Genomic DNA, 22,935 nt, shown 5'->3' with positions numbered 1-22,935 from the left:
CCCTCACCTGGCCTCACTCCAGGCACTTGCTGCGGAGGTGGACTTTAAGGGGGTGCCAAAAAACTCAGTAGTCAAGTAAATGATATTTTAATGCGATACTTTAAAAAAATGAAATAAATGCAAAAAATCCATTTAGAGCAAAATGGCAGAATTTTAAATAAAGACAGGATCCGACTGTCCAGCATCTTCCTGTCTACCAGGTGTGCTTTTATAGACACTGCCCTCTTAGAGGCCCAGGTAGTAAAATCGTGGAACTTTGAAGCCAGACAGGTCTTGGTTTGATTCTGGTTCTGACTCGTACCCATGTGTCCTTGGAAAAGTTACATATCCTCTCTGAACTCCAGTTTCTCACCTATAGAGAAAACATGAAGCAAATACCAACTAGGTTGAATGGCGTGGGGTTACTCATGAGGCATGCCTATAGGGCACCTATCACAGTAGTGGGCCCTGGGCACACAGGAGATGCCCAGTGTACATAGCTGCTGCCCTTGCTGCTGAGCTGATATGAAGAAAGCATCCCATGTGACTGGGAAGGCAGGGTGGGCTGGAGGGGCCGGTGGCCCAGGCAGCCTGGCATGTTGCCGTGTGCCAAGCACTGGGCCGGCCCTCAGCTGGTCCTCACCACCACCTTAGGTGCTATGATTCTGCCTGTTGGTACAGATGAGGAAACTGAGGCTCAGGTGTCGATGACTACCTGAGGTCCTATTGCGGGGACGCAGCAGTGCCTGGGTGGAGAGGCCCTGCATTTCCTCAGCCTGTGAGTGGTACCTTTGCAAGATCCTGGGGAGACATTGGCCCTGGTCTCCTGCACTGGGACAGGGCTCCCCCAGAGAGGAGCCGGAAGGTGGGCCTGGCTGGTAACGAGCTCTCTTGTTTCAGGCTGCCCTTCCCCCCCGGGGACCGAGTGACCTTCAACGGGAAGGAATGCATGTGCCAGAAGTGTTCCCTGCCCGTATCGGTGGGCAGCAGCGCGCACCTGTCCCAGGGCCTCCGAAGTAAGTGGGCGCTGAGTGGGGGCGTGTTGAGTGGGGGCATGCTGAGTGGGGGGTGCTAAATGGGTGGGTATGCTGAGTTGGGGGGCGCTGAGTGGGGCGTACTGAGTGGGAGGTGCTGGGGGGCGCTGAGTGGGGGCGGTGCTGAGTATAGGGCATGCTAAGTAGGGGCTTGCTGGTTGTGGGGGGGGTGCTGAGTTGGGGGCTTGGTCTCTGCAGTGCCCAGGGACAGAGCCTGAGAAACGGGGACCCAGAGCAGCAGCAGCTGCAGTGAACGCTGTGAATAAATGTGAGGAGGCAGCCAGGGATGGAAGTTTCTGGGGCTCTCGTGCCGCCAAGTCTTTGCACTGGCTGTTTCCTCCACCCCATGTGCCACTCCTGCTTTCCCATCTAATGTCCACTGCTGCTTTCCCATCTAATGTCCACTCCTGCTTTCCCATCTAATGCCCACTGCTGCTTTTGCCCAGCTCTAGCACACCTCCTCCAGGAAGCCTTCCAGGTCTCCTTCAGGTCCTCTCCCTCTGGCATTCACTCCCCTCAGCTCCCCTCTGTTAATTCCAGGCCACCCGGGACCCCTTTGGGGGAACCTGTGGAGGAACACTGAGCTCCGGGCTCCCGCAGTCAGGGGCCCTTGGGTTCACTGCTCCACCTCCCAGGAGTTAGGCCAGGTGTGTATGCAGTGGGAGCTCAAGATGCTTCCTGAATTAGGAAGCAGGAGGTTGTTAGTGTGGAAAAAAAACAAATGCCAGCCGAAGTGTCAGGGGTTTGCAGGTGTGGGGCCAAGTATCAGCAAGGAGTGGGCAGCCAGGTGGCCTTTCCCAGCTGGGGTGGCTCTGCCAGATCATGAGATGGCACACAGGTTCTGGGAGGGGAGCCCAGCAAACCAGGCCCCGCCGCTGCCAGGCACCTGGTGCAGAAGCCCACTCTGAGCACCGTGGTCACTGGGGTGTCCCCAGACACAGGAGGGGTTTCTCCTGATTTCTGGGGTCAGCATCTTGCCCGCAATTAATTTCCTCTCCTGTGTCAAATGCCTCCTTTCTCCCCCACCTTGTCTGCTGTGTTGAGAGTCTCTACAGAGGCGATTCCACTTCCAGCCTCCCCGAGGTGCAGCACTGGCCCTGGGAGCTGGTTATAATTTGACTCTGTGAGCCGAAGCAAAGCCTTCATCCCTTGGGATGAAGTTCACAGCAGCACCGGGTCGGGAGGGTGCTGCTTCGGGGCTTGCTAGGAGAGTCCTCCATTCAAAAATTTCTCTCCAGCTGGGGCCTGGATTGACTGCTTTTTTTTTTTAACGTAAATGTGGTTTTATTTAATGCCTTTTATCTATCTTTGAGAATTTGGCTTCACAAACAGTAGTACTGTTATAATTAAATTCAGATAGTAATCAAAAGCTCTATGGCAAATTTTAAAAGGGGGAGATCAGTTTTGAACAGTTTGTCCACAGCTTCCTGGCAGCCAAATTAAAAAGGGAAACATGGGCTGGGTGTGGTGGCTCATGCCTGTAATCCCAGCACTTTGGGAGGCCAGGGCGGGTGGATCACCTGAGGCCAGGAGTCTGAGACCAGCCTGGACATGGTGAGGCCCTGTCTCTAATAAAAATACAAAAATTAGCCTGGTGTGGTAGTGCCCACCTGTAGTCCCAGCTACTCAGGAGGCCGAGGCAGGAGAATCGCTTGAACTTGGGAGGCAGAGATTGCAGTGAGCTGGGATTACACCACTGCACTCCAGCCTGAGTGACAGAGTGAGAATGTCAAAAAAAAAAAAAAAAAAAAAAAAGTGGGAGGGGATGGAAATATGACCAACCACAGAATCACTGTCTGAGATTTTTTTTTTTGAGGTTTTCAAAAATACCCTTGGCAGAAAGGCTCTGCCCTCTCCAAATGTAAATTTATTTTGAAATATCAAATTTGCATTTTCAAAGAACAAATGTTCCCCGGACCCCTAGATATCTAATAATGTAACCTGCCCCTTCCCCCAGCCTGTGGTGAGAATCCTGAGCTTAGAACCATTTCTGTGCCTAGAAAGCATTGAGCAGCAGTCCTGGTTCCTGCGTGGATGTCTGCAGTCTTCCCAGTCCAGCCTCCTTTAGTTTCCCCAGCAGCTGTGCCTGGGGGAGCTCTTCTGCAGGTGCAGGAGTGCCCTGTACCTGGCAGGGGTGGGTGTGCTGGGTGCTCAGTGTCCATCAGGGGGCGGAAGTGCCGAGGGGTGGGCCAAGGCCTTTCAACTCCAAAGCAAGTGAGCTCACCCCACTAGGACTAGAGGCTGTCCAAGGTGGCCTTGGTTCTGAAACTGGAGACGCAGGCTGAATTCCAGCAGGTGGGTCTGGAAGGGGGAGGATGCTACAGATGAGTACAAAGACTAAGCACCTGTGAAATGTGCTGGGTGCACCCCCCAGACCGCGTGAGTGGACGGGGCTGCAGTGTGGGCACCCCCAGACCCGCGTGAGTGGACGGGGCTGCAGCGTGGGCACCCCCAGACCTGCGTGAGTGGACGGGGCTGCAGCGTGGGCGGGGCTGCAGCGTGGGCACCCCCCAGACCCGTGTGAGTGGACGGGGCTGTAGCGTGGGCACCCCCAGAGCCATGTGAGTGGATGGGGCTGCAGCATGGGCACCCCCAGACCCGTGTGAGTGGACGGGACTGCAGCGTGGGCACCCCCAGACCCGTGTGAGTGGACGGGGCTGCAGCGTGGGGGCGGGGAATGGGAATGGCACTGAGACACCAACACCAGATGGCAGCTTCCTCCAAAGCCACGCCGTGGTGTTCTCGGAGCATCTGGAGGCCGTGAGGAGCCATAGATGGTTGTGGAGTGGGGTAAAGTCAAGTCAGTCCAGAATGTAGGAAGCAGCACCGTCTGCCTGGCCAGCTTGCTGGGCCGGGGGGCAGTAGGGTGGGGCCTCACATGGCTGCCTGTGCGGCTGCCCCTCCCTGGGGAGAGGAGAGTGGCTGGCTCTTGAGGCAGAGCTCAAGCTTGAGTCCCGTGGCCCTGAGCTTCCCTCTGCTGCCCCAAGCAGGCCACTTAGGAACAAGAAATCCTTTAGGGTGGGCCGCACAGGCTTCTTCCAGAAGGAGCAGTGAACACCCCGCATGCCTCAGCTTCCCCACCACGCTCGTTGGGAGGTCCCCTGTGTCCCTGAAGCTCTGCCCCTTCCCGTGAGGCCCCCAGCTCTCCAGTGCTGACCCATTGCTGGTCACAAGCCTGTCACAGGGCGGCCGTCGCAGAGTGCGAGCGCCGTGCCGACCCAGAGGCAGCTCTGAGCCCAGATACCCTGGGTGGACCCTGCATTCACCACTGTGTGCTGAGGGCAAGAGGTGTCCCCTCTCTGGGCCTTTGATGTGGGTGTGGGGCCAGCCAGGGGCGTGGGTGGCAGGCTGGCAATTGGGAAAAATGGGCTTGGCCTGGGGAAAAGGGATGGCGAGCAGCTCATCCGTGCTGAGAAGACCCCACAGCCACTTCTTGGGCCTGGCTGCCCCTGACTCTTTAGTTCCATCCCCTGGACCTGGGGAGGCCCCACCAGAGTGAGGGATGAAGGGGCAGGAAGGGGTGTATGCAGTTCTAAGGTCCCAGGCCCAGGAATGGGGCTTTGGGGTCCTCCACTCTTCCAGCAACGGGGCTTGACCACCTGGGCTGTGGCACGTGGAGCCCCTGTGTCCTCTGCTCCTGCAAGGGTAGTGCTAAGAGGGTGGGTGCCCAGACCAGAGCCCCCGCCCCCTTGCTGGCTGCCTGGGAAACAGGAGAGCCTCGGGGTGAGGCCGGGGTTAAACCCAGGAGCTCCCACTGCTCCCGGGCTGCCTAGGAAACAGGAGAACCCCTGGGTGCGCCTGGGAGGTAAACCCAGGATCCTCGCAGGAGCCCCCGTCCCGCTCTGGGCCCATGGCAGGTCTGTTCCAGTCTAGTCCTGACCGCAGTGCACTGGGGCCGAACTTGAACGTGTTTTATCTTTTCCAGCGGCTTTTCTTCCTCAGTACAGGTTCCTAAATGAAGCTGCAAGCCAAGTTCATGGATTTTGAATCACTTTCAAGTTTTGGAGCTCGGTCAGAGTCCTTGTTTCCAAAACTCAATCTCAGATTTGATCTAGAATCTGAGACTCCCCCCTACTCCCCTGACCCCCAGTTAGACCTGGGGTGCTGCAGAGGGGGTCTGGCTCCTGCACCTGCACCCCCTGAGCTCCAGCTGAGGCTCCAGGAGGCTGCCTGGCACATCCTAGCCACCCCCCAACAACCACCCCCACCATGACCACATCTTGTGGAAGAGGGAGCCTTTTGGGGAAAATAGGAAAGTGGAAGGTTCTAGGAGGGTTATGCCATTGCTGCTGATGGCAGTGCCAGCCAGGATGTACGGGCATGTGGCCAGCTGACACTGGGGGGTCCTGGGGCCCCTTCTGCCCTGCTAGGGACATCCTGCCGCTGACAGCTCTAGTCCACAGCCTGTGTCACACAGGACTCTGAGCTGCCATGCGCAGAGCCCGCAAAGCAATGTGGAGCTCCGGATGTGTTTAGAAAGTGAGGATGTGGTTTCCATGGCAACACTCCTTTTGCACCTTGCTCTCATCTCCACGTGTACTGCTGATAGGAGAATGAGGGGGCCGAGGCAGGTGTGAGGTTCACATCCCCCCTGCAGTTTGGAGCTCAAGGTCAAGGGAGCTTCTTGGCAGGGGAGGGCGCCGGCCAATATGGTAGGAGGCAGAGTGGCGGAGATGCCCATAAAGGCATCACAGAGGGAGCAGGCCACCCGTGAGGGGACCACCTGGCAACAACAGCAGTGGCAGTGAGAGCAGAGGTGGGCCCACCTCACCGGTCAACGTGTGTGCATTTATTCATGGATCACACGTGCCCTCATTCCAGGGGCACAGAGAGGTGAAGTGACTTCCCCAGGTCACAGCCGGTGGGGGGCATTGCTGGGATCTGACCGCTGCTGTCTGCTGTCTGTCCTCTGGTCGCCACACAGCCCCATGTGCTGTGCTCCCTTGACATGCAGAGAAGCCAACAGAGGCTTGGAGCCGGGGATCTCAGCTCCAGCACCATTCACATGTGGGGCCAGAGAGCCCTGTTGAGGGCGGCTGTCCTGGCACGGTTAGCATCCTGTGTCCACTGCCCACTAGATGCCTGGAACCCCCTCCAAGTTATGACAATCAAAAGGGTCGCCAGACATTGCCAAATGTCTCTTGGGCAAAAGTGCCCCAAGTTGAGAGCCACTGATGCAGAGCTTTGCAAAATGTGCCTCATCACCTGCTAAGTGGGGGAAGCCAGGAGGCTAAGTCAGGGCTGTGCGTCGTCTGACTCTGCAGAGACACAGGAAGGAGCGCGGCAAATTGGGTGATGTGGGGGTCGCCTCCCGGACTTGAGAAGGGCGGAGGCATCCTCTCACTTTGGTTCCCATTCATTCATTCATTCATTCCCCACGTGTTTCTCAAGCCCACAGCCTCTGCTGGGCATCCAGGGTCCTGAAATGAGTAAGAGGCCCCCCTTTCCCTCAGAGTTTGAATCTGCTCTCTGGCTGTTTTCCAAAGTAGCATGTGAATGTGCACAGTGTGGTCACTTAGGAAATCCTGAGCTTGACCAACGGCTTTGTGAGTGTTCGTTTGTTTTCATTGTTAAAAACAATATGACTCAGGTCCCTGCCAAAAGAAACTAATGAAGCCACACAGGGAAGCAGCCTCCGCTGAGCTCTCACCGCACAGCAGGCCCACAGGGGGTCTCGCCGATGCTCACTGTTCACCCGGGATGCGCAAGGCTTTGGGCCAGGTCTTCTGTGTAAATTAGCACTGGATCCGGGCAGGCACCAAGTGAGGAGGTGATCATCCCACCCCACGATGAGGAAATGGGGGCTCCCGCAGGAGGAATACGCTCAGTGTGACCCAGCGCATAGTGGGGGCCAGGATTTGTACCCAGCGCGTCGGGCCCTGGGGCCACCTTCTTTCCGTCTTGGGTAGAGGTTTCCTTGGGCACGAGGGGTCCCTGCTTGGTCTGTGAATTACTCAGGGGCTCCTGCAGGCGGCAAGGCCCTGTTTGTCAGACACCCTCTTCCTCCCTGTCCATTACGGGGTCCGAGGCCCTTCCCTTGTCATGCCCCCAACACACAACCACACCCTTAAACACATGCAGACACACACTTCCACAAACACACAGACATACTCTCACGTGCAGACATATTCACACATGCAGACACAAACACATACATAGACACACTCACGCACCAGTCACACACACTGACGCACATTCAGCTGTGACGGGTGCAGGTCCCTGGAGTGAGGACGTGTGTGATCCATGAATCAAGGCACACCTGGGTGGTTGACTCAGTGGGCCCTGCTCCGTCCCAGTTGCTGCTGTTGTCACCAGGTGTTCACCTTGTGAGAGGCCCTTTCCCTTGGGGATGCTGTCACGGCGTCTCTGCCACTCTGCCTCCCACTCCCCGCCCCTGACCTCATATATTCACAGGAAGACTCACAGGAAGACTCAGGTGACATACAAATGCTCACAGTCCCATAAGACACATCCACATACTTACAGTCACACGCTATGCACACAGATGCACATGCACTCACACGCACCCCGCTCAGGCTCGTGCACCAGGCTGTCCCCAGCTCCCCAGCCTGCTCCACCCGCTCTGCCAGGGGAGCATGCCCATGATGCTGGCTGTGGAGCCCCCGGTGTGGTGGCTCATAGGGTGGAGGGATTGTGGGCCACTGGCTCAGGGCAGGGCCAAAACCTGGAGGCCCTGTGCACAAAGACCAGGCCCTGGGACACAGGGCAAGTGAGCAGGGCAGGCGCGGCTGGGAAGGACAGAGAGGGCACCAGGAGGCCAGGCAGGGTCCCACGAGGCTGATGGCCATGGGGTGGAGAGCGCCAGTCACCGTAGGGATGGTAGAAAGAGAGAAGGTGGGTTTGGCTGGCTGGGTGTGGCGGGAGAGCTCCCAGGGCTGACGGGGTTGGGGGCTGGGGGCTGGCTCGGCCCTCTCTAATATGGTCCATTTCCCTTTGGGGGGCACATCGAGTCACAGTTGGGTTCAACCTGGTACGTCTCGGTGCCAGGAGCCAACTCCGCTCTCCTGCAAGACAGGACCTCTGTTTCTTCATCTAGGTTTCCCCAGCTCATAGCCCAGGCTGCATGCAGTCAGTGCTCAATGCATGCAGGGTCAAACTTCCCCAGTTGCCTTCCCCATGCTCCAGAGACTGCTGTGTAAGAGACTCCTCCAAGCACACTCGGTGTGGCTGCTCGTCTGTCCCGCCCCTCCCGGCTGCCCCAGGGGCCTTCACGGAGTGTGGAGAGCAGGAGGCCTCCCCAACACCTCTCACAATGGTGGGGGTGTCTGTGTTCTGTTCTCTTTCTTCCAGGTTGTGGGGGCTGCGGCACAGAAATCAAGAATGGCCAGGCCCTGGTAGCCTTGGACAAGCACTGGCACTTGGGCTGTTTTAAGTGCAAGAGCTGTGGGAAGCTCCTGAACGCCGAGTACATCAGCAAGTAAGTGGGGGGAGGGCTCCAGTGAGAGCCTCCGCTCAGGCTTCCCTACTCTGTGGGGGTCCCACACTCTGCACGTGTCCCCAGCGCCACCCTCTCTGTGTCTCTCCTATTCCTCGCACAGCTACTACTGCCCTGCTGCTGGGTGAGAAGCATGGCTCAGAGCTTAGCGAATTTGTCCCAACAGCCTTATGTCCCCCTTCCCTGGCCAGCCCTGGCTTCTCTAACGGCATTTGCAGCATCCGGCTCCTTTTTGTGGATGAGAAGCAGAGCTACCAGGGCTGCCAGTGCTGAGTTTTTGAAGTGCCTTTCCTCCCCTTCACAGTCCCCCTCCACCATCCCCATGGGATCAGCTGCCTTTCTGGCGCCTGGATGTCCTGCAGGAGGTGAAGCAATGTCTGCAGAAGCCAGCATGGGGATGAGGAGAGGGGGCTGACCCATCCCAGGTGTCAGGTCTGGGGCCCCACAGCCACGCACTCTGTCTTCTGCAGAGTGGGGGCCCCTGGGGCAGCTGCCACTGACACCAAACATGTCCCACAAATGTGCAGTCACACTGGGGTGGTGGCCGATTTGGGAACCGGGGAAGGCTTCTGGGAAGATCATGGCCTTGAATGGAGGCAGCTCAGGGCCGGGAGCTGGGGGTCGGTTTTAACCCTGGGGGATTGGGGACCTGAGGCAGGCAAGCCTTCCGCATGGCGCAGGTGAGGGGCGAATATGTGGACGAGCTGAAGGCAGGCAGCTCCTCTGAGCGCAGAGGGCCCCTTCCTGGGAGCTAGAGGGTCTTCTGGCCACTTTTATCTATGCTGTGCTTGTTCTCAATGCCCAATGGGAACAAAATCATCACAGGAATTGATGGGGATGAAAAACGCCCTGTGATAAAACTGCATGGAGTGAGACGCGCGCACACACACACGCACGCACGCACGCATATGCATGCACATTCGAGCACGTGTCACACGGAACCTGAATCATGTCGGTGGATGTGCCCGTGTTGACTTCCTGGCTGAGGGTGTATACTAATTCTGCATCACTACTGGGGGAAACTAGGCGAAGGGTACACGGGACCTCTCTGTGTTGTTTCTTACAACTGCTGGGGAATCTGCAATGATGTTCAAGACATCATTTTAAGTAAAACCTCCAAACCAAGGTGAGCTTGCACCCAGGGTGAGGGACCTGTGCGGTGCATGAGTTTCCCCGCCTGTGTCACGGTCAGCCAGGGACCGCCCGGTGTGGTGCACGCAGCACTTTAATATAAAATGAAAATGCCCAGCCCTGTGCAGGCGGCAGGCCCCTCCCGCAGCGTTGGCAGCTCACCCACACCGTGCATGTTACTTAGCAGCCTCCAGAGCTGTCCCAGAATTGACAAGGAGGGCGTTGGTGTTGCCATGGAGATGTTATCTTTAACCTCCCATTTGCTGCAAATACACCCGTTTGTGGGTTATTACGGGAGTCCTGAGGTCAGCGGCATTTGGAAGTAAGCCTGAGGACTCATTGTATGTCTCCCCGTCACGTGGAAGGAAGGGCTGCCACTCTCTGAGCGATGGCTTATCCCAGCTGTGGGCCACTTCCAGGCTGCAGCCAGAGAGGGGCACCCAGGCCCGGGGCTCATGACCCCACATCCTGGGGACCTAGCAACAGCCCAGAGCTTGGAGGAAAAGAACGTGAGCTGGGGTCTAATCCATGACAGCCTGAGAAACCCTCTCTTCTCTAGTAGCTGTGCAAAAACTCAAACCAAATTTGGAACACTACAGCAACTTCAGCGATGCTGGAGGGGGCGCGTTGGAGTGGCAGGCACCTCGCTCTGTGCCAGTCACCCCCACACGTGCTGGGTATGGCCGGGGCTGAGAGGACAGCCCTGGTTAGTAATGACAATGGCTTCAGCCACCTTGGAGAGTGCCTGCCATTCTCTTCATTAGTCCTTACTATTATTTCCCCCATTATGCAGATGGGGAAGCTGAGGCTCAGAGAGGTTAAGTGAGTTGCCCAGGGTCACACAGCTGGGACGTGGCATTTGAGCATAGGCCTGCTCACTCAACCACGGCTCAGCAGAGCAGCGTCTCCCCACACCGAGTGTGGCCACTGCTGACCTGCTGTCCCCGCATCTGCACAGCCATCCATCTTGGCATGTTGATCTCTTAATAATCATGATAACGGGTGTGAAGATCAGCTCAGGAGCTGTGCCAGGGATGACCCCGCAGACGGCTTTTCTCTGTAGCTCATTTATGGAGACTCGGAGGAAGCCACTGCTGGAGGGGCAGGCCCAGGATGACGGGCATTCGACACCAATTCCCTCAGCCCTATGCACCTGGCACATAGCAGGCAGGCCGCACGTGTGCGTGGGGAGAGGGGATGGACGCATACGTGCAGCCCTCCTGCTCTTTCCTGCACTGCGGAAGGCCAGGCCTCTCCAACTGTGGCCAGAGCCAGCCTTTGTCACCCCTCATATTCGGGGGCTGTGATGCAGGGCAGGATGCAGGGGGGACAGTAAAGTCTTGTCCTAACCTACCACACCCTCATCTGGGCTTTCTGTCATCCTCCAGCCCTGTTCCCAATGTGGGTGCCCTTACTGTCCCCCCTCTTTGGCTCACAGTTTTCTAAGGCACCCCAGATGTTGAACTTTGGATGGAAGGAGCCAGAAAGAAGAGCCAGGTCTACAGAAGCAGCTCTCGTTTCCCAGAAGCTGCTGCTGTCAGCCCCTCCCACCCACTGGGCAGGTGGTCTGGCGTGTGCTCCTCAGTTTCTCCGTCTGTGAAATGGGACCATTGTCATCATATTTCTCACGGGGCTGGTGTCTGTGAGAGCCCAATGACACTGCCTGTTGGAAGCATTGTTACCTGAGCAGGAGGAGGTGGGCATTCCCCCACTTTGAGGGCAGATCCTCTTGTTGGTGAGGGTTGTTAGATCTCAAGGGTCCTCGGGCGACACTCGCCCTGTGTTGACTGCCTGTCTCATTGCAGGGATGGGCTGCCCTACTGCGAAGCCGACTACCATGCCAAGTTCGGCATCCGCTGTGACAGCTGTGAGAAATATATCACGGGGCGCGTGCTGGAGGTAAGCGCGGCAGGCCGGGCCCCTGCCCTCTCTGAGCTAGGGCCTAACTGCCCCCTGGGAGTTGACTGGGAGATTTGTGTGTGTTTGTGCAAGAATCTGTCTGGCTGCAGCTTCACCTCCCTACTCCTGCCAGCTCAGCCAATGGATGCCCTTGTCAGCTGTCCAGGGCCTGCCCAGTGCCACCTCCTCCAGGAAGCCTCCCTTGTGATGCTCTCTTCTGTGCCTCTTGACAAATTCAGAGCATGTGGGAAGTGCCTTGAGACGTTTTGGCCCAGCCGTTTGCTGTCTAGATTGGGACTCAGAAGCACGGAAGATGGAAGAGAGCCCACACCAGGACCTCGTCCCCATAGGAGGCACAGCGGGGTCACCCGGGAGGCAGGGCAGATAGCAATTATGCGGGGGGAGCTTCTGAGGTGCTGATAGCTTTGTGTGCCTTGGTCTGGGAGGTAGTCATGTGGGCATGTTCCCTGTGTGAAAATTACACATTATGCCCTTTTCTGCGTTTTGTTCAATAAGATAAATCCCATGGGGCAACTAGGACCAAACCCCACCCTCCAGATTCACAGACCCCCAACCCCCATCCTGCAGCCCACCCTCCGGATTCACAGATCCCACCATCCTGCAGCCCACCCTCCAGATTCACAGGCCCCCAACCCCCATCCTGCAGCCCACCCTCCAGATTCACAGGCCCCCAACCCCCATCCTGCAGCCCACCCTCCGGATTCACAGATCCCACCATCCTGCAGCCCACCCTCCAGATTCACAGGCCCCCAACACCCATCCTGCAGCCCACCCTCCGGATTCACAGATCCCACCATCCTGCAGCCCACCCTCCAGATTCACAGGCCCCCAACCCCCATCCTGCAGCCCACCCTCCGGATTCACAGATCCCACCATCCTGCAGCCCACCCTCTCTAGGTTCACAGACCCCTCCACCCTGCAGCCCACCCTCTGGATTCACAGACCCCCCCCGACCCTGCGGCCCCTCCTTGCCTCAGTGCTGCGGTGCTGGTCAGGCAGGTGGACTGTCCCCATCCCTGGATTGGCCCATGGTCCATGGGGGAAGCGACAGGTGACCAGGGGGGTCTCGAGAATGGAGAGGGGCTGTGCCCGGTGTGGGAGTCCCTCTCGAGGAGGTTGCAGGAGCTGGCCTCTGGGGTTTGGCTGGGAGGATAGGGTGGGGCTGGGGATGAGGCTGTAGGGAGGGGCACTGAGGAAGGCCTTGGTGCAGGGAATGCTGGGCCACATTGGAGTTTTAGAGAGCTCCCACTGGCTGCCGCAGAGGCCAGTCTGGAGAGGGTGGAATGGGGTGTACCCTTGGATCCCCAAGGCTCCCCTCTGCAGCTCCCACAGCTGGTACCCAGGACCCAAAAGCATTCAGAATGCGGAGGGGAATGGAACAGTGAGCGCAGAGTGGCTTTTCTGGCAAGAAAAAGGCAGCTGGCGGAGAGCTGGACCTGGCCTCAGGCCGCCTTCTTTCAAACCCGCATCCAGCAACTCTACCTGGTGGGGAGACAGGGGTGGCCACACCCATCCCAGTCCCAGTCACTGTGTCTCACTTCCCCAGCTGCAGACTCCAGGGGGCTGGATGCCCCCACGGGAAGGGTCCTGGCCCTGCACAGAGCTCTGCACTCCTCTGTGGAGTGGCTCCGAGAGGGATGTCCTCCATTCTCATTGATGTGAGGAAGTTTGCAAAGTCCAGAGAGGTGCTAAGAAGAAAATAAAACCACTGACTATGCAATCATAGTTAGCCTAACTTTCTGGCCAGTTTTCTTTCGTTTTTTTCTTTCCATGTAATCATAGTTGATCTCAAACCATCTGTGCCATGTTGTATCCCAAACATCCCTGTGTTTCCCAAGTCGTATTTCCTGTTTAGCAGATTCCCAGATTATTATAAACTCCTCATAAGCATTTCTTCTTTTGGTATTGTGGGGTCTTTTTAAATAGCTTCATTGAGATAGAGTTCACAATTTGCCCATTTAAAGGGCACAAGTCAATGGTTTTCTTTTTTTCTTTTTTTGGAGAGGGTCTCACTCAGTTGCCCAGGCTGGAGTGCGGTGGTGTCATCACAGCTCACTGCAGCCTCACTTCCCAGGCTTAAGTGATCCTCCCACCTCAGCCTCCCGACCAGCTGGGACTACAGGTGTGCACCACACCTGGCTAATTTTTGTATTTTTTGTAGAGACAGGGTCTCACTATGTCACCCAAGCCGGTCTCGAGCTCCTGAACTTAAGCAATTCACCTGCCTTAACCGCCCAAAGTGCTGGGATTACAGGTGTGAGTCACCACACCCAGCCCATTCAATGGTTTTCTTTATCAATAACCACAGATATTTGCAGCCATCTCCACAGTCAATTTTAGAACAGTTTCATCACCTTAGAAAGAACCCCATACCTTTTAGCTGTCACTCCCCGTATCCGCAAGCCCTCGGCAACCACCATTCTACTTTCTGTCTCCATAGACTTCTCTTCTGGACGTTTCATATCAATGGAATCATGAAATATGTAGTCTTTCATGACTGGCTTCTTTCACATAGCTTGATGTTTTCAAGGTTCGTTCGGACATAAGCTTTACTCTCGCATCATATTTCATCATGACTCTCAGAATTATCAGGCTGGGCCGGGCGCGGTGGCTCACGCCTGTAATCCCAGCACTTTGGGAGGCTGAGGCAGGCGGATCACGAGTTCAGGAGTTCAAGACCAACCTGGCCAACGTGGTGAAACCCTGTCTCTACTAAAACTACAAGAATTAGCTGGGCATGGTAGTGGGTGCCTGTAATCCCAGCTACTCAGGGGGCTGAGGCGAGAGAATTGCATGAACCAGGTTCAGGAGGCGGAGGTTGCAGTGAGCCGAGACTGCGCCACTGCACTCCAGCCTGGGCTACAGAGCGAGACTCTGTCTCAAAAAAAAAAAAAAAAAAAAAAAGAATTACCAGGCTGATCATTTATGGCTGGACACAGTGCCGCCTTCCAGTTTTTTACAACCATCAGTAACATTGCAGCGAACACGCTTTAAAAATAATGCTTTGTTTGCATTTCTAATTTTTCCTAAGATATATTCACAGAAATGTAGAAGTTGAGTCAAAAACTAGGAACATTTTTAGTGCTCTTGATGGTTACTATAAATTGCTTTCTAGAAAGATTATTCTGATTTACAATCTTGTCAACAAGATATAGTATTTCTCCTCTAAACCTTTGCCAATTTGATAGGTGGAAACATGGGATCTTGCTTTTTTAAATTTCTTTTTTTAGAGATGGGGTCTTGCTCTGTCACCCAGGCTGGAGCGCAGTGATGAAGTCATAGCTCCCTGCAGCCTCGACCTCTTGAGCTCAAGCAATACTTCCTCAGGCTCCCATGTAGCCGGGACTACAGGCATGCAATACCATGCTTGGATAGTATTTAAAATTTTCTTAGAGACAGGAATCTTGCTGTGTTGCCCCAGCTGGCCTGGAACTCTTGGCCTCAAGTGATCCTTCCACCTCAGCCTCCCAAAGTGCTGGGATTAGGGGTGTGAGCCACCGCACCCTGCAGGATCTAGCTTTAATTTGCCTTTCTTCCATCCCTAGTGAGGCTGAGTCTTGTCTTTTTTTTTTTTTTGAGACAGAGTTTTACTCTTGTCATCCAGGCTAGAGTGCAGTGGCGCAATCTCGGCTCACTGCAACCTCCACCTCCTGGGTTCAAGCCATTCTCCTGCTTCAGCCTCCCAAGTAGCTGGGATTACAGGCGTGAGCCACCACGCCTGGCTGATTTTTGTATTTTTGGTAGAGATAGAATGTCACCATGTTGGCAGGCTGGTCTCGAACTCCCGACCTCAGGTGATCTGCCTGCCTCAGCCTCCCAAAATGCTGGGGTTACAGGCGTGAGCCACCATGCCCGACCTTTTGTCATTTGTAGCCATTCCTAATTCTTGTATTTCAGTTATCTGTTGTAAATGTTGCCTGCTTATCTATTTAGGGTCTTTGTGCCTTCTGTGCAGGTGGATCACATAAGGCTGCAGATGTTCTGTCTGTCCTATAAGTATTTTCCTGGGTGGCGATCATATCTGATATTTACAGCCAGTGATGCATCCCAGGGACGGCGTCCTGCCTGGCCCTCTCCTCTCTCCCCTTCTCCTGGGGCCGTGGCCTCTCCCTCCCTCACCCCTCCCCTTGCTCAGCCCTTGCTGGCACACCCCACCCTGTAGGAGGTGGTGAGGGCTCTGGAGGAGCCTGCAGGATAGGATGGAGCCTGGCCTGATGCACTGCCTGGCAGTCCAAAGCCACGTTTCCGTTCTCCGCAAAGAACAGCCCAGACCTTCCACACTGTCCTGGACTGCGCTCCCTGCCCACACAGCGGCCTTGTCTTCTGCTGACAAAGAGTTGGCAGCCAGACCTCAGCGAGGACGGCCTGGGTGGCTCACTCTCTATGAGACCCCATTTCTATCCTGACTCTCTCCCTTGCCCTGCTGCTTCCCGCACACCACCCCCACCCCTACCACGCCTGTGCCTGGGTCCAGCCGCTCTGGCCATCGCCCCCTCTGCCGTGCTTGATCGTGTCTCCTCCCATCTTCCCCACCTTACCTGCCAGGGCTTCCCCTCCAGTGGCGTTTTAGAGAGTGTTCGTCTCTCCCGTTAAAAACAGCAGCCTGGTATGGAAGTCCCCGCTGCAGAGACTCAGCCTCTCCTCTCCCTTCGCACCGGCCCCACTGCCTCTCAGAGACCCTCTCTGTGCTCCTCCACCTGTACTCTCCCTGCTCTTCTGCAGATCCGGGGGCTTTGTGTGCAGGAAACCCTAAGGCCTTTAAGCCTCCTCTTACCGACCCCTCCCTACTTCCCCGGGGGCCGTGCAGGGCCTGCGTTCCCCACTCAGGTGCTGTCCCTGACCCTGCTCCTCTTATGCGCTGGTGGCTCTGATGCTCAGCCAGGCCAACACCACATGCAGGCACTCTCCCTCCCCCACATACACACTGCCTCCCACCACTCACCTGGGCGTCCAGCTGGATCCACCCACGTGCCCGGCCATCAGCCACTGAGAGCCGGTGGCAGAGCCAGACTGGAGCCCGGGCTGTGCAGGTTTCCCCCAGCCCTTTGTCTTCTCCTGGTGCACAGATGCAGGTTTGCATTTTTGGCTTAATAGCATAGCCACGTTGGAACATCTGGTGGCCTAAAGTGGGGTGTATCTTGGGTGCAGTCAGCTGCGGCTGTTGCTGCTGCTGGTGCAGGAGCCTCACCTGCCCCGCGTTTCTGACACCCATGGGCAGCAGCCCCCACACCAGAGAGGCCCTGGCCTGGGGTCGGGGGCAGACCCCACCCAAACTGGGGCTGCTCTGCCTCAGGCACACTCCGCACTGGGCGAGCAAAGTGGGTTTCATCAGGCAGCCCCCCTCCCCTTGATGGATTGGGAGGCAAGTGTCCCATGTCTGCAATGTAAGCATCCCTGATATTTAATGCCAAATACAGAATTTGGGGTGCGCCCTGGTTCATCGGGAAGGAACCATCCTAATTCGAGGAGCAGGAGCAAAACAGGTCTGGGTTTTTTCCTCCTCCTCTGCTGTGGAGGAGAAAGGGCCTCCTGGGGAAGATTAATGCTTTTGTTTTCGCCTCTGCCGGGGAGGCGAGTCTGTGGCGGCGTGGCTGAGTCGGCGGGCTCTGCACAGCTCTGAGCATCCTCCCCGGGTGCAAGGTGGGAACCGCGGGCGGGGACAAGCCTGGCTCCGCAGAAGGGGAGCTGCCGCCGCCGCGGTGGCACTGCCTGATGCTCGGCCCAGTGTGCCGGCGCCCCGCCGGGTGACAGTGGGCTCCCGGGGCGCAGCAGGAGCAGGTGACAGACTGTTGGCTGAAGGTGAGGGTGTCCACCCTCGCAGGCACACGTTCCAGGGAGCACGGCACTCAAGCAGGGCCGTCAGACTGGGCTCTGGTGCCCAGAAGCTGTGCAGGTAGGAAACCTGGCCCACAACTCCAAGGGGCTGATGGGGGCTCACAGGGGCCAGGCGGGGCTGCGGGTGGATGGGTTTTTGGGGACAGAGCAGTCAGGTGTGAGACCTCGGAGCCACCTGTTCCCCCACCCCCGTTTTGCCCCCTAAGGCGCTTGGCAGTGCCCCTGGCTTCCCTCTGCAGGACCCAAGCACAGAGCATCCCAGGCTCCCACTGCCAGCCGAGCCCTCGCCTGTGCTGTGTCTGCGTGTGGTGGGCATGGTGCCATCCTAAGTGCTGGCGCCCGCAGTGCCCGCCTGCCCGCGAAATGTGCATTTGGTGGTGACAGTGGGGTTTTCCTTCCCCGTCTCTCCCTCAGTTTCTCCTAAACGTGCAGCACCCTCGTGCGTGTTGGCCTGCATCCCACCCATCTCTGGGTGTCTGTCCTGATGAGCCGGCTCCTTGCTGGGGTCCTGTGGGGGCATGGGAGGGGCTGATATCTGTGTCCCACTCCTGGGCCGGGATGGCTGGCTAGGGATGGGGGAGGCACTGGGCTGTGGCAGCAGAGGTGGGTGGCGCCTGGCAGCAACTGCGGCAGAGCCAGCTGCTGGGGACGGATGGCGCCGCCCCCACAGAGGGAGCTGGGACTCAGCTGGCAAATCCACGGGGACAGCGGTGTGACCAGCCTCTAGACCAGGGCTGCATAAAGGGAGGAGGTGTGGATGAGGAGAAGCCACTGGCCATGTGTTCATGTGTTCAGAGCCCCACCTTCCAGGAACCCCATCCCTCCCTCGCCCTGTCAACACCTCCTGAAGGGGTGGGTGGGAGTAGGGGTGCCTCTTCCCAGCCCCACCCTCTGTTAACCCTGTCAGGGCTGAGGTCTGGACCCGGTGTACCTCGTGCAGTCTGTGCAGGGGCCGTCTCCCCGGTAACAAGAAGCCCAACGTCCCCCTGGTTCTGCGAATCAATTCCTCCTCCCTTTACTCCTCCCCTCCTCCTTCCCTCCCTCTGCCCCTCCTCTCTTTCCTTCCCCAGTCAACCACTCCCTTCTAGACCCTTCCTGGCCTCACTGTGTGCTCCACCCTGGGCTAGATGCTGGGTTCACGGAGACGCAGGTGACAGATCCCTGCCACAGGGGAGGCTGGCAGGAAAGGGGGTGCCGAGGCTCTCTCTGCCCTGGGTCAGGGACCAGTTAAACATCATTCTTGCAATTGCGGGACATTTGTTCTTTGCTTCCTCCTGTCTGTCTTGGGGCAGGAAGCACGGATGACTCTCGTCATTGGGAGAAAACAAACCGTGTTTCCAAATAAATACAGCATTTCTGATGGGTAGAGGTGATAGCGACTTCTCAAGTCCCCAACTTCTCTCACTCAAAAGGAATACCTGTTTATCATAAAATAAGCCAAAACATTCATAGTGCCACCCCCACAGCTAACTACTGCTGGCATCTAGAAGTCATCCTTTCAGATTTTGCACACGTGCAGATACACACATCCACAGACACACACGAGATATACACACACATGCACAGCCCACAGACAACACACGTGGACACAGAGACACAGGAAAAAACAGACACACGCGGTCACACACACAAGACAGACACAGCACAGACACACAGGCCACACATACACACACAGACGTACACACACAGACACAGATTATAGACATACATAGACACATGCAGACACACAAACATACAGAAAGACACAGATGACACAGACACACTCAGATACACAGATACATACACACACAAAGCACATAGACACAAACACACAAAAGGACACACAGATCACATACACATACAAGACGTGCAGACAGCACGCTTAGGCACACAAACAACACACATGGAAATAAACACAAAGAAACACATGACACACACAACCAACATAAACACAGGGACACAGACATCGACAACACAGACACACAGAAAACACACACGGCACCCACGGACACGTACACACAGACAACACATAGAGACACACAAGCACACGGAGAGACACAGACAACATGCATGGACACACCGACACGTACACAGACAACACAAGGACACATGGACACAGAGACTGCACATAGCAACACACAGACAACACACAAACACACACAGAGACACACAGAAATGCACACAGACACCCAAGACAGCACACACGATGCACACACAGACAACACACAAACACACACAGAGACACACAGAAATGCACACAGACACCCAAGACAGCACACACGATGCACACACAGACACACGGAAAGACATCCACACAGACACCAGGCAAAACACAGAGACACACAGACACCAGGCAAAACACAGAGACACACAGACACGCACATGCGCACACACCCTTCGCCGCATCTCTGCGTTCCTGCCTTGCCTCATGCCGGCAGCGCATCAGAGCCCCTGGTCCTACCCTTCCACGCTGGCCTGTCGTGTCCTCCCTTGCGTCCCCTTGTTCCCGGGCAATGTGCTCATCACTGTCTTTGTGGTGGGACCCTCCGAGCCTGGATACGCTGCAGTGCGTGTGAACATCCACAGGCGGGATTCTGCCATAGCCTTTCCCAAACTTAGTCAAGTTCTCTGGTCCTCTAGGGCCGCTCAGGCTGGCCTCCTGGGCACCGTGTTGCCTTGTTCAGAACGTCCCCACTGGACGGCTCGTCTGCCAGTGCCACTGCTGGAGGAGACGCCGGGGTACAGCAGAGAATGAGGCCGCCGGGCCAAGCGCTCCTGAGGCTCACGCCCTAACGGGAGCTGGGTAGAGAGGAAGAGGCAGTGGGGGGAGGAGTGAGTGTGCTAGACAGGCCTGGGGCCAAGAGGAGCTGTGTTCCAGAGGGTGTGGAAGGTCTGGGGAGGGCCCAGATCTCAAGGGGCCTTGCTGGGCACTGCTCAGAGTGGGGCCCTTCTTTCTGGAATGCAGTGGCCCCTGGGGATTCTGGGGATTCTGTCCTGGCCGCCGAACACCCCCAGGGGGATCCCCTGCTCACAGCTTTCATTTGTTTCTTTGTAAATTTCATTTTGTTTGTGCATCATGGTGATTAGGTCTTTTAAGACCTGGACTCAGTTCTGGAAGTTCAGAAAGGAAACTAGAGCTCTGAACTGGGCCGATGACTGTGAGGAGCAGCTGCTGGGAGCTGCCTGCTGCAGGGAGGTGCAGCCCGCAGGCCCAGCCCTGGCCCTCGGCTGAGCGGGAGCCCGGAGCGGGGAAGGAGCGAGGGGAAGTGTGGCTGCTCTCCAGTGGGCAGAGGAGGCCTTTGCACCCGGATTCCGTGGTTGGATGCAGGGAGGAAAGGGGCCTCCTGCCTCAGGTGTGAGGGGCTCATGGCAGAGAGGGCTGATCCATTCTCCAGAAGCGCAGAGACGGGGGAGCCACTAGCTCTCCTCTGCCGGGACAGGAGGGGTTTCTGGAGGCGGGACAGCTTTGCCACACCTCTGTCCTGCTGGCCGTATTCTGCACGTCACAGTGGGGACGTCCCTTAAACCACTGCCCTCTGACCCAGCACTGGCTGAGGACCTGTGGTCGCCCTGAGCCACCGCAGGCTGTGGGTGTGCTTCCCTGGCACCTCGTTCTGCCTTATTAAAGATGACAGCCACCCCTCAGAAGGCACAAGATGTCTTCCTAAAACCACTCACTGCAAAGTCTTTCAGTTGCTCATATATTTTGAAATCCGAGCCATCATGAGCCCCACGCGGGCGAGGGTGGGACTTCCGCCTGCCTGGGGAGCCGTGCACCCACTGGAACAACCAGCGGCCGAGGTTTCAGGCACTCCTTGGGTGGCAGTTGGGAGGATGTGGCCACTGTGCCGATGACTGGGACGCCCCAGTCACTATGAGAGAATGGGAATGACAACAGGAGGTGACACAGGGAATGAGGACACTTCTAATTTTTGACTCCATCAGCCCATCGATGGCCACCTGTGACCCATTGGTTCTCAGCAGGAAGTATGGGGTAGGGAGGGGGTGACCTGTGCCATGCTGGTACCTTCCAGCTAAATGTCCTCTGGAATCACAGAGCCCGGTTATACTACCCCAGCCTGAGAGGGAGGGACAGTCCTCTCCATCTTATACACGGGGACACTGAACCCCAGCACGTGACACAGGGCCTGAGTCACACAGCCAGGAAGAGAGAATCTCAGGCTGGAATCTGTCACCTCCATGGCTTTGGCCACGAGCCTGGGACAGGCCTGAGCACCGGCAGGCACATTTGCTCTGTCCACTTGACGGCCCCGTGGTGTTCCCCAGGGCCTGAAGACACAGGCACTCCAGCCCTGCCCCTCCACCACGGGTGGATTGTTCCAGAACATGGAGTGTCCTTAAAATGTAAGGGTTTGGCTGTTGACTCTCATACTTTATGAGTGGCCCGAACTGTGAGTGAGGGTGCCGGCTGCCCCTGGCCACGCAGCTGTGCCATCACTGGAAAGGGTGCAGAGCTGGCACTGGCTCATACTTGGCTCTAACTCTGCTATGTGGCTTCTCAGACCCCAGGCTGCTCCTCTGTGCCATGGGCCAGGCCGTGGCGTGTACAGCGTGGAAGGCTTCCGTCTCTGCCCCCAGCTCACTAGGAGCTCTGCGACCCTTCCTTTTCCTGTGTCTGTGCGTTGGGTGTGGGAGGAGGGCTGTTGACAGGGAGCCGGTGAGCTGAGGATGCAGTTAATTCCACGCTCTGAGGCCCCGGACCTGCAGGGGCTCAGCCACAAATGTCCCCGATTGTCCCCATGGCCCATGGAGTCTTCCCAGGAGGTAGCATCCGGCCCGCCTTCTTTGGATCCTGGCTCCTCATTCTCTCAATGACATGGCCTTGGGTAGGCCCCCTCGCCTCCCTGAGCCTTGACCTCCTCCTCTGGAAAACAAGGATAGACAAGAGTGTTCACCCCAAGGGGCTGCTGTGAGGATGAACTTGAGGCAGGCAGAGCACCTGACACAATGCTTGGTATGTGGTTGGTCATTCAAAAGTTGGCCATTTGGGGATCAACTCTTCTTTAAAAAGTTGAGGTGACATTCACGTAACGTACAGTTAACCATTTAAAATGTTCGGTGGCATTTGGTGCATTCACAATATCATGCAACTTCCAGTTCTCTCTAGTTCCAAAACTTTTTCATCACCCCGAGAGGAAACCTCACCCCCACTAGGCAGTTACTCCCCATTCCCTCCTCCCCCAGCCTCTGGCAGCCACTCACCTGCTTTCTGTCTCCATGGATTTGCCTGCTCCGGATTTTCCATAGTGAAGGAATCCTCTACCCCGTGGCTTTGCGTCTGGCATCTTTCACTGCACACGTTTTCAGAGTTCATCCATGTTGTAGCAGGATCAGTGCTTTCATTCCTGTCCGTAGCTGAATAATACTCCCTGGCATAGATACGCCACTATTTCTTCATCCATGATGGACACCGGGGCTGTTTCTATCCTTTGGCTGTTATATAGAATGCTGCTGTGAACATCATGTACCGGTTTTTGTGTGGAACCACCCCTCCCTTCCTTCCTTCCTTCCTTCCTTCCTTCTTTCCTTCCTTCCTTCCTTCCTTCCTTCCTTCCTTCCTCTCTTCCTTCCTTCCTTCCC

At 56.6% G+C, this 22,935-nt stretch overlaps 1 protein-coding gene across 19 annotated transcripts in view; it reads left to right on the top strand.

The window, feature by feature from the left end:
• ABLIM2 (actin binding LIM protein family member 2) overlaps positions 1-22,935 on the top strand; it is a 193,398-nt gene that overhangs the window by 69,783 nt on the left and 100,680 nt on the right. For all 19 annotated transcript variants that reach the window (XR_010156438.1, XR_010156426.1, XR_010156436.1 and 16 more), the window contains exons 4-6: positions 880-995; positions 8,325-8,451; positions 11,406-11,499. Coding sequence is in view for 2 of the 19 variants with exons in the window: in XM_003310247.6 (XP_003310295.1) it covers positions 880-995; positions 8,325-8,451; positions 11,406-11,499 (337 nt within the window). In the remaining 17 variants the exon portion in view is untranslated. The remainder of the gene's footprint in view (positions 1-879; positions 996-8,324; positions 8,452-11,405; positions 11,500-22,935) is intronic.

Source organism: Pan troglodytes, chromosome 3, assembly GCF_028858775.2.
Source record: "Pan troglodytes isolate AG18354 chromosome 3, NHGRI_mPanTro3-v2.0_pri, whole genome shotgun sequence".
Lineage (NCBI taxonomy): Eukaryota > Metazoa > Chordata > Mammalia > Primates > Hominidae > Pan > Pan troglodytes.
The sequence above is the reverse complement of the archived record's forward strand: the minus strand, read 5'-3'. Positions and strand labels throughout refer to the sequence as shown.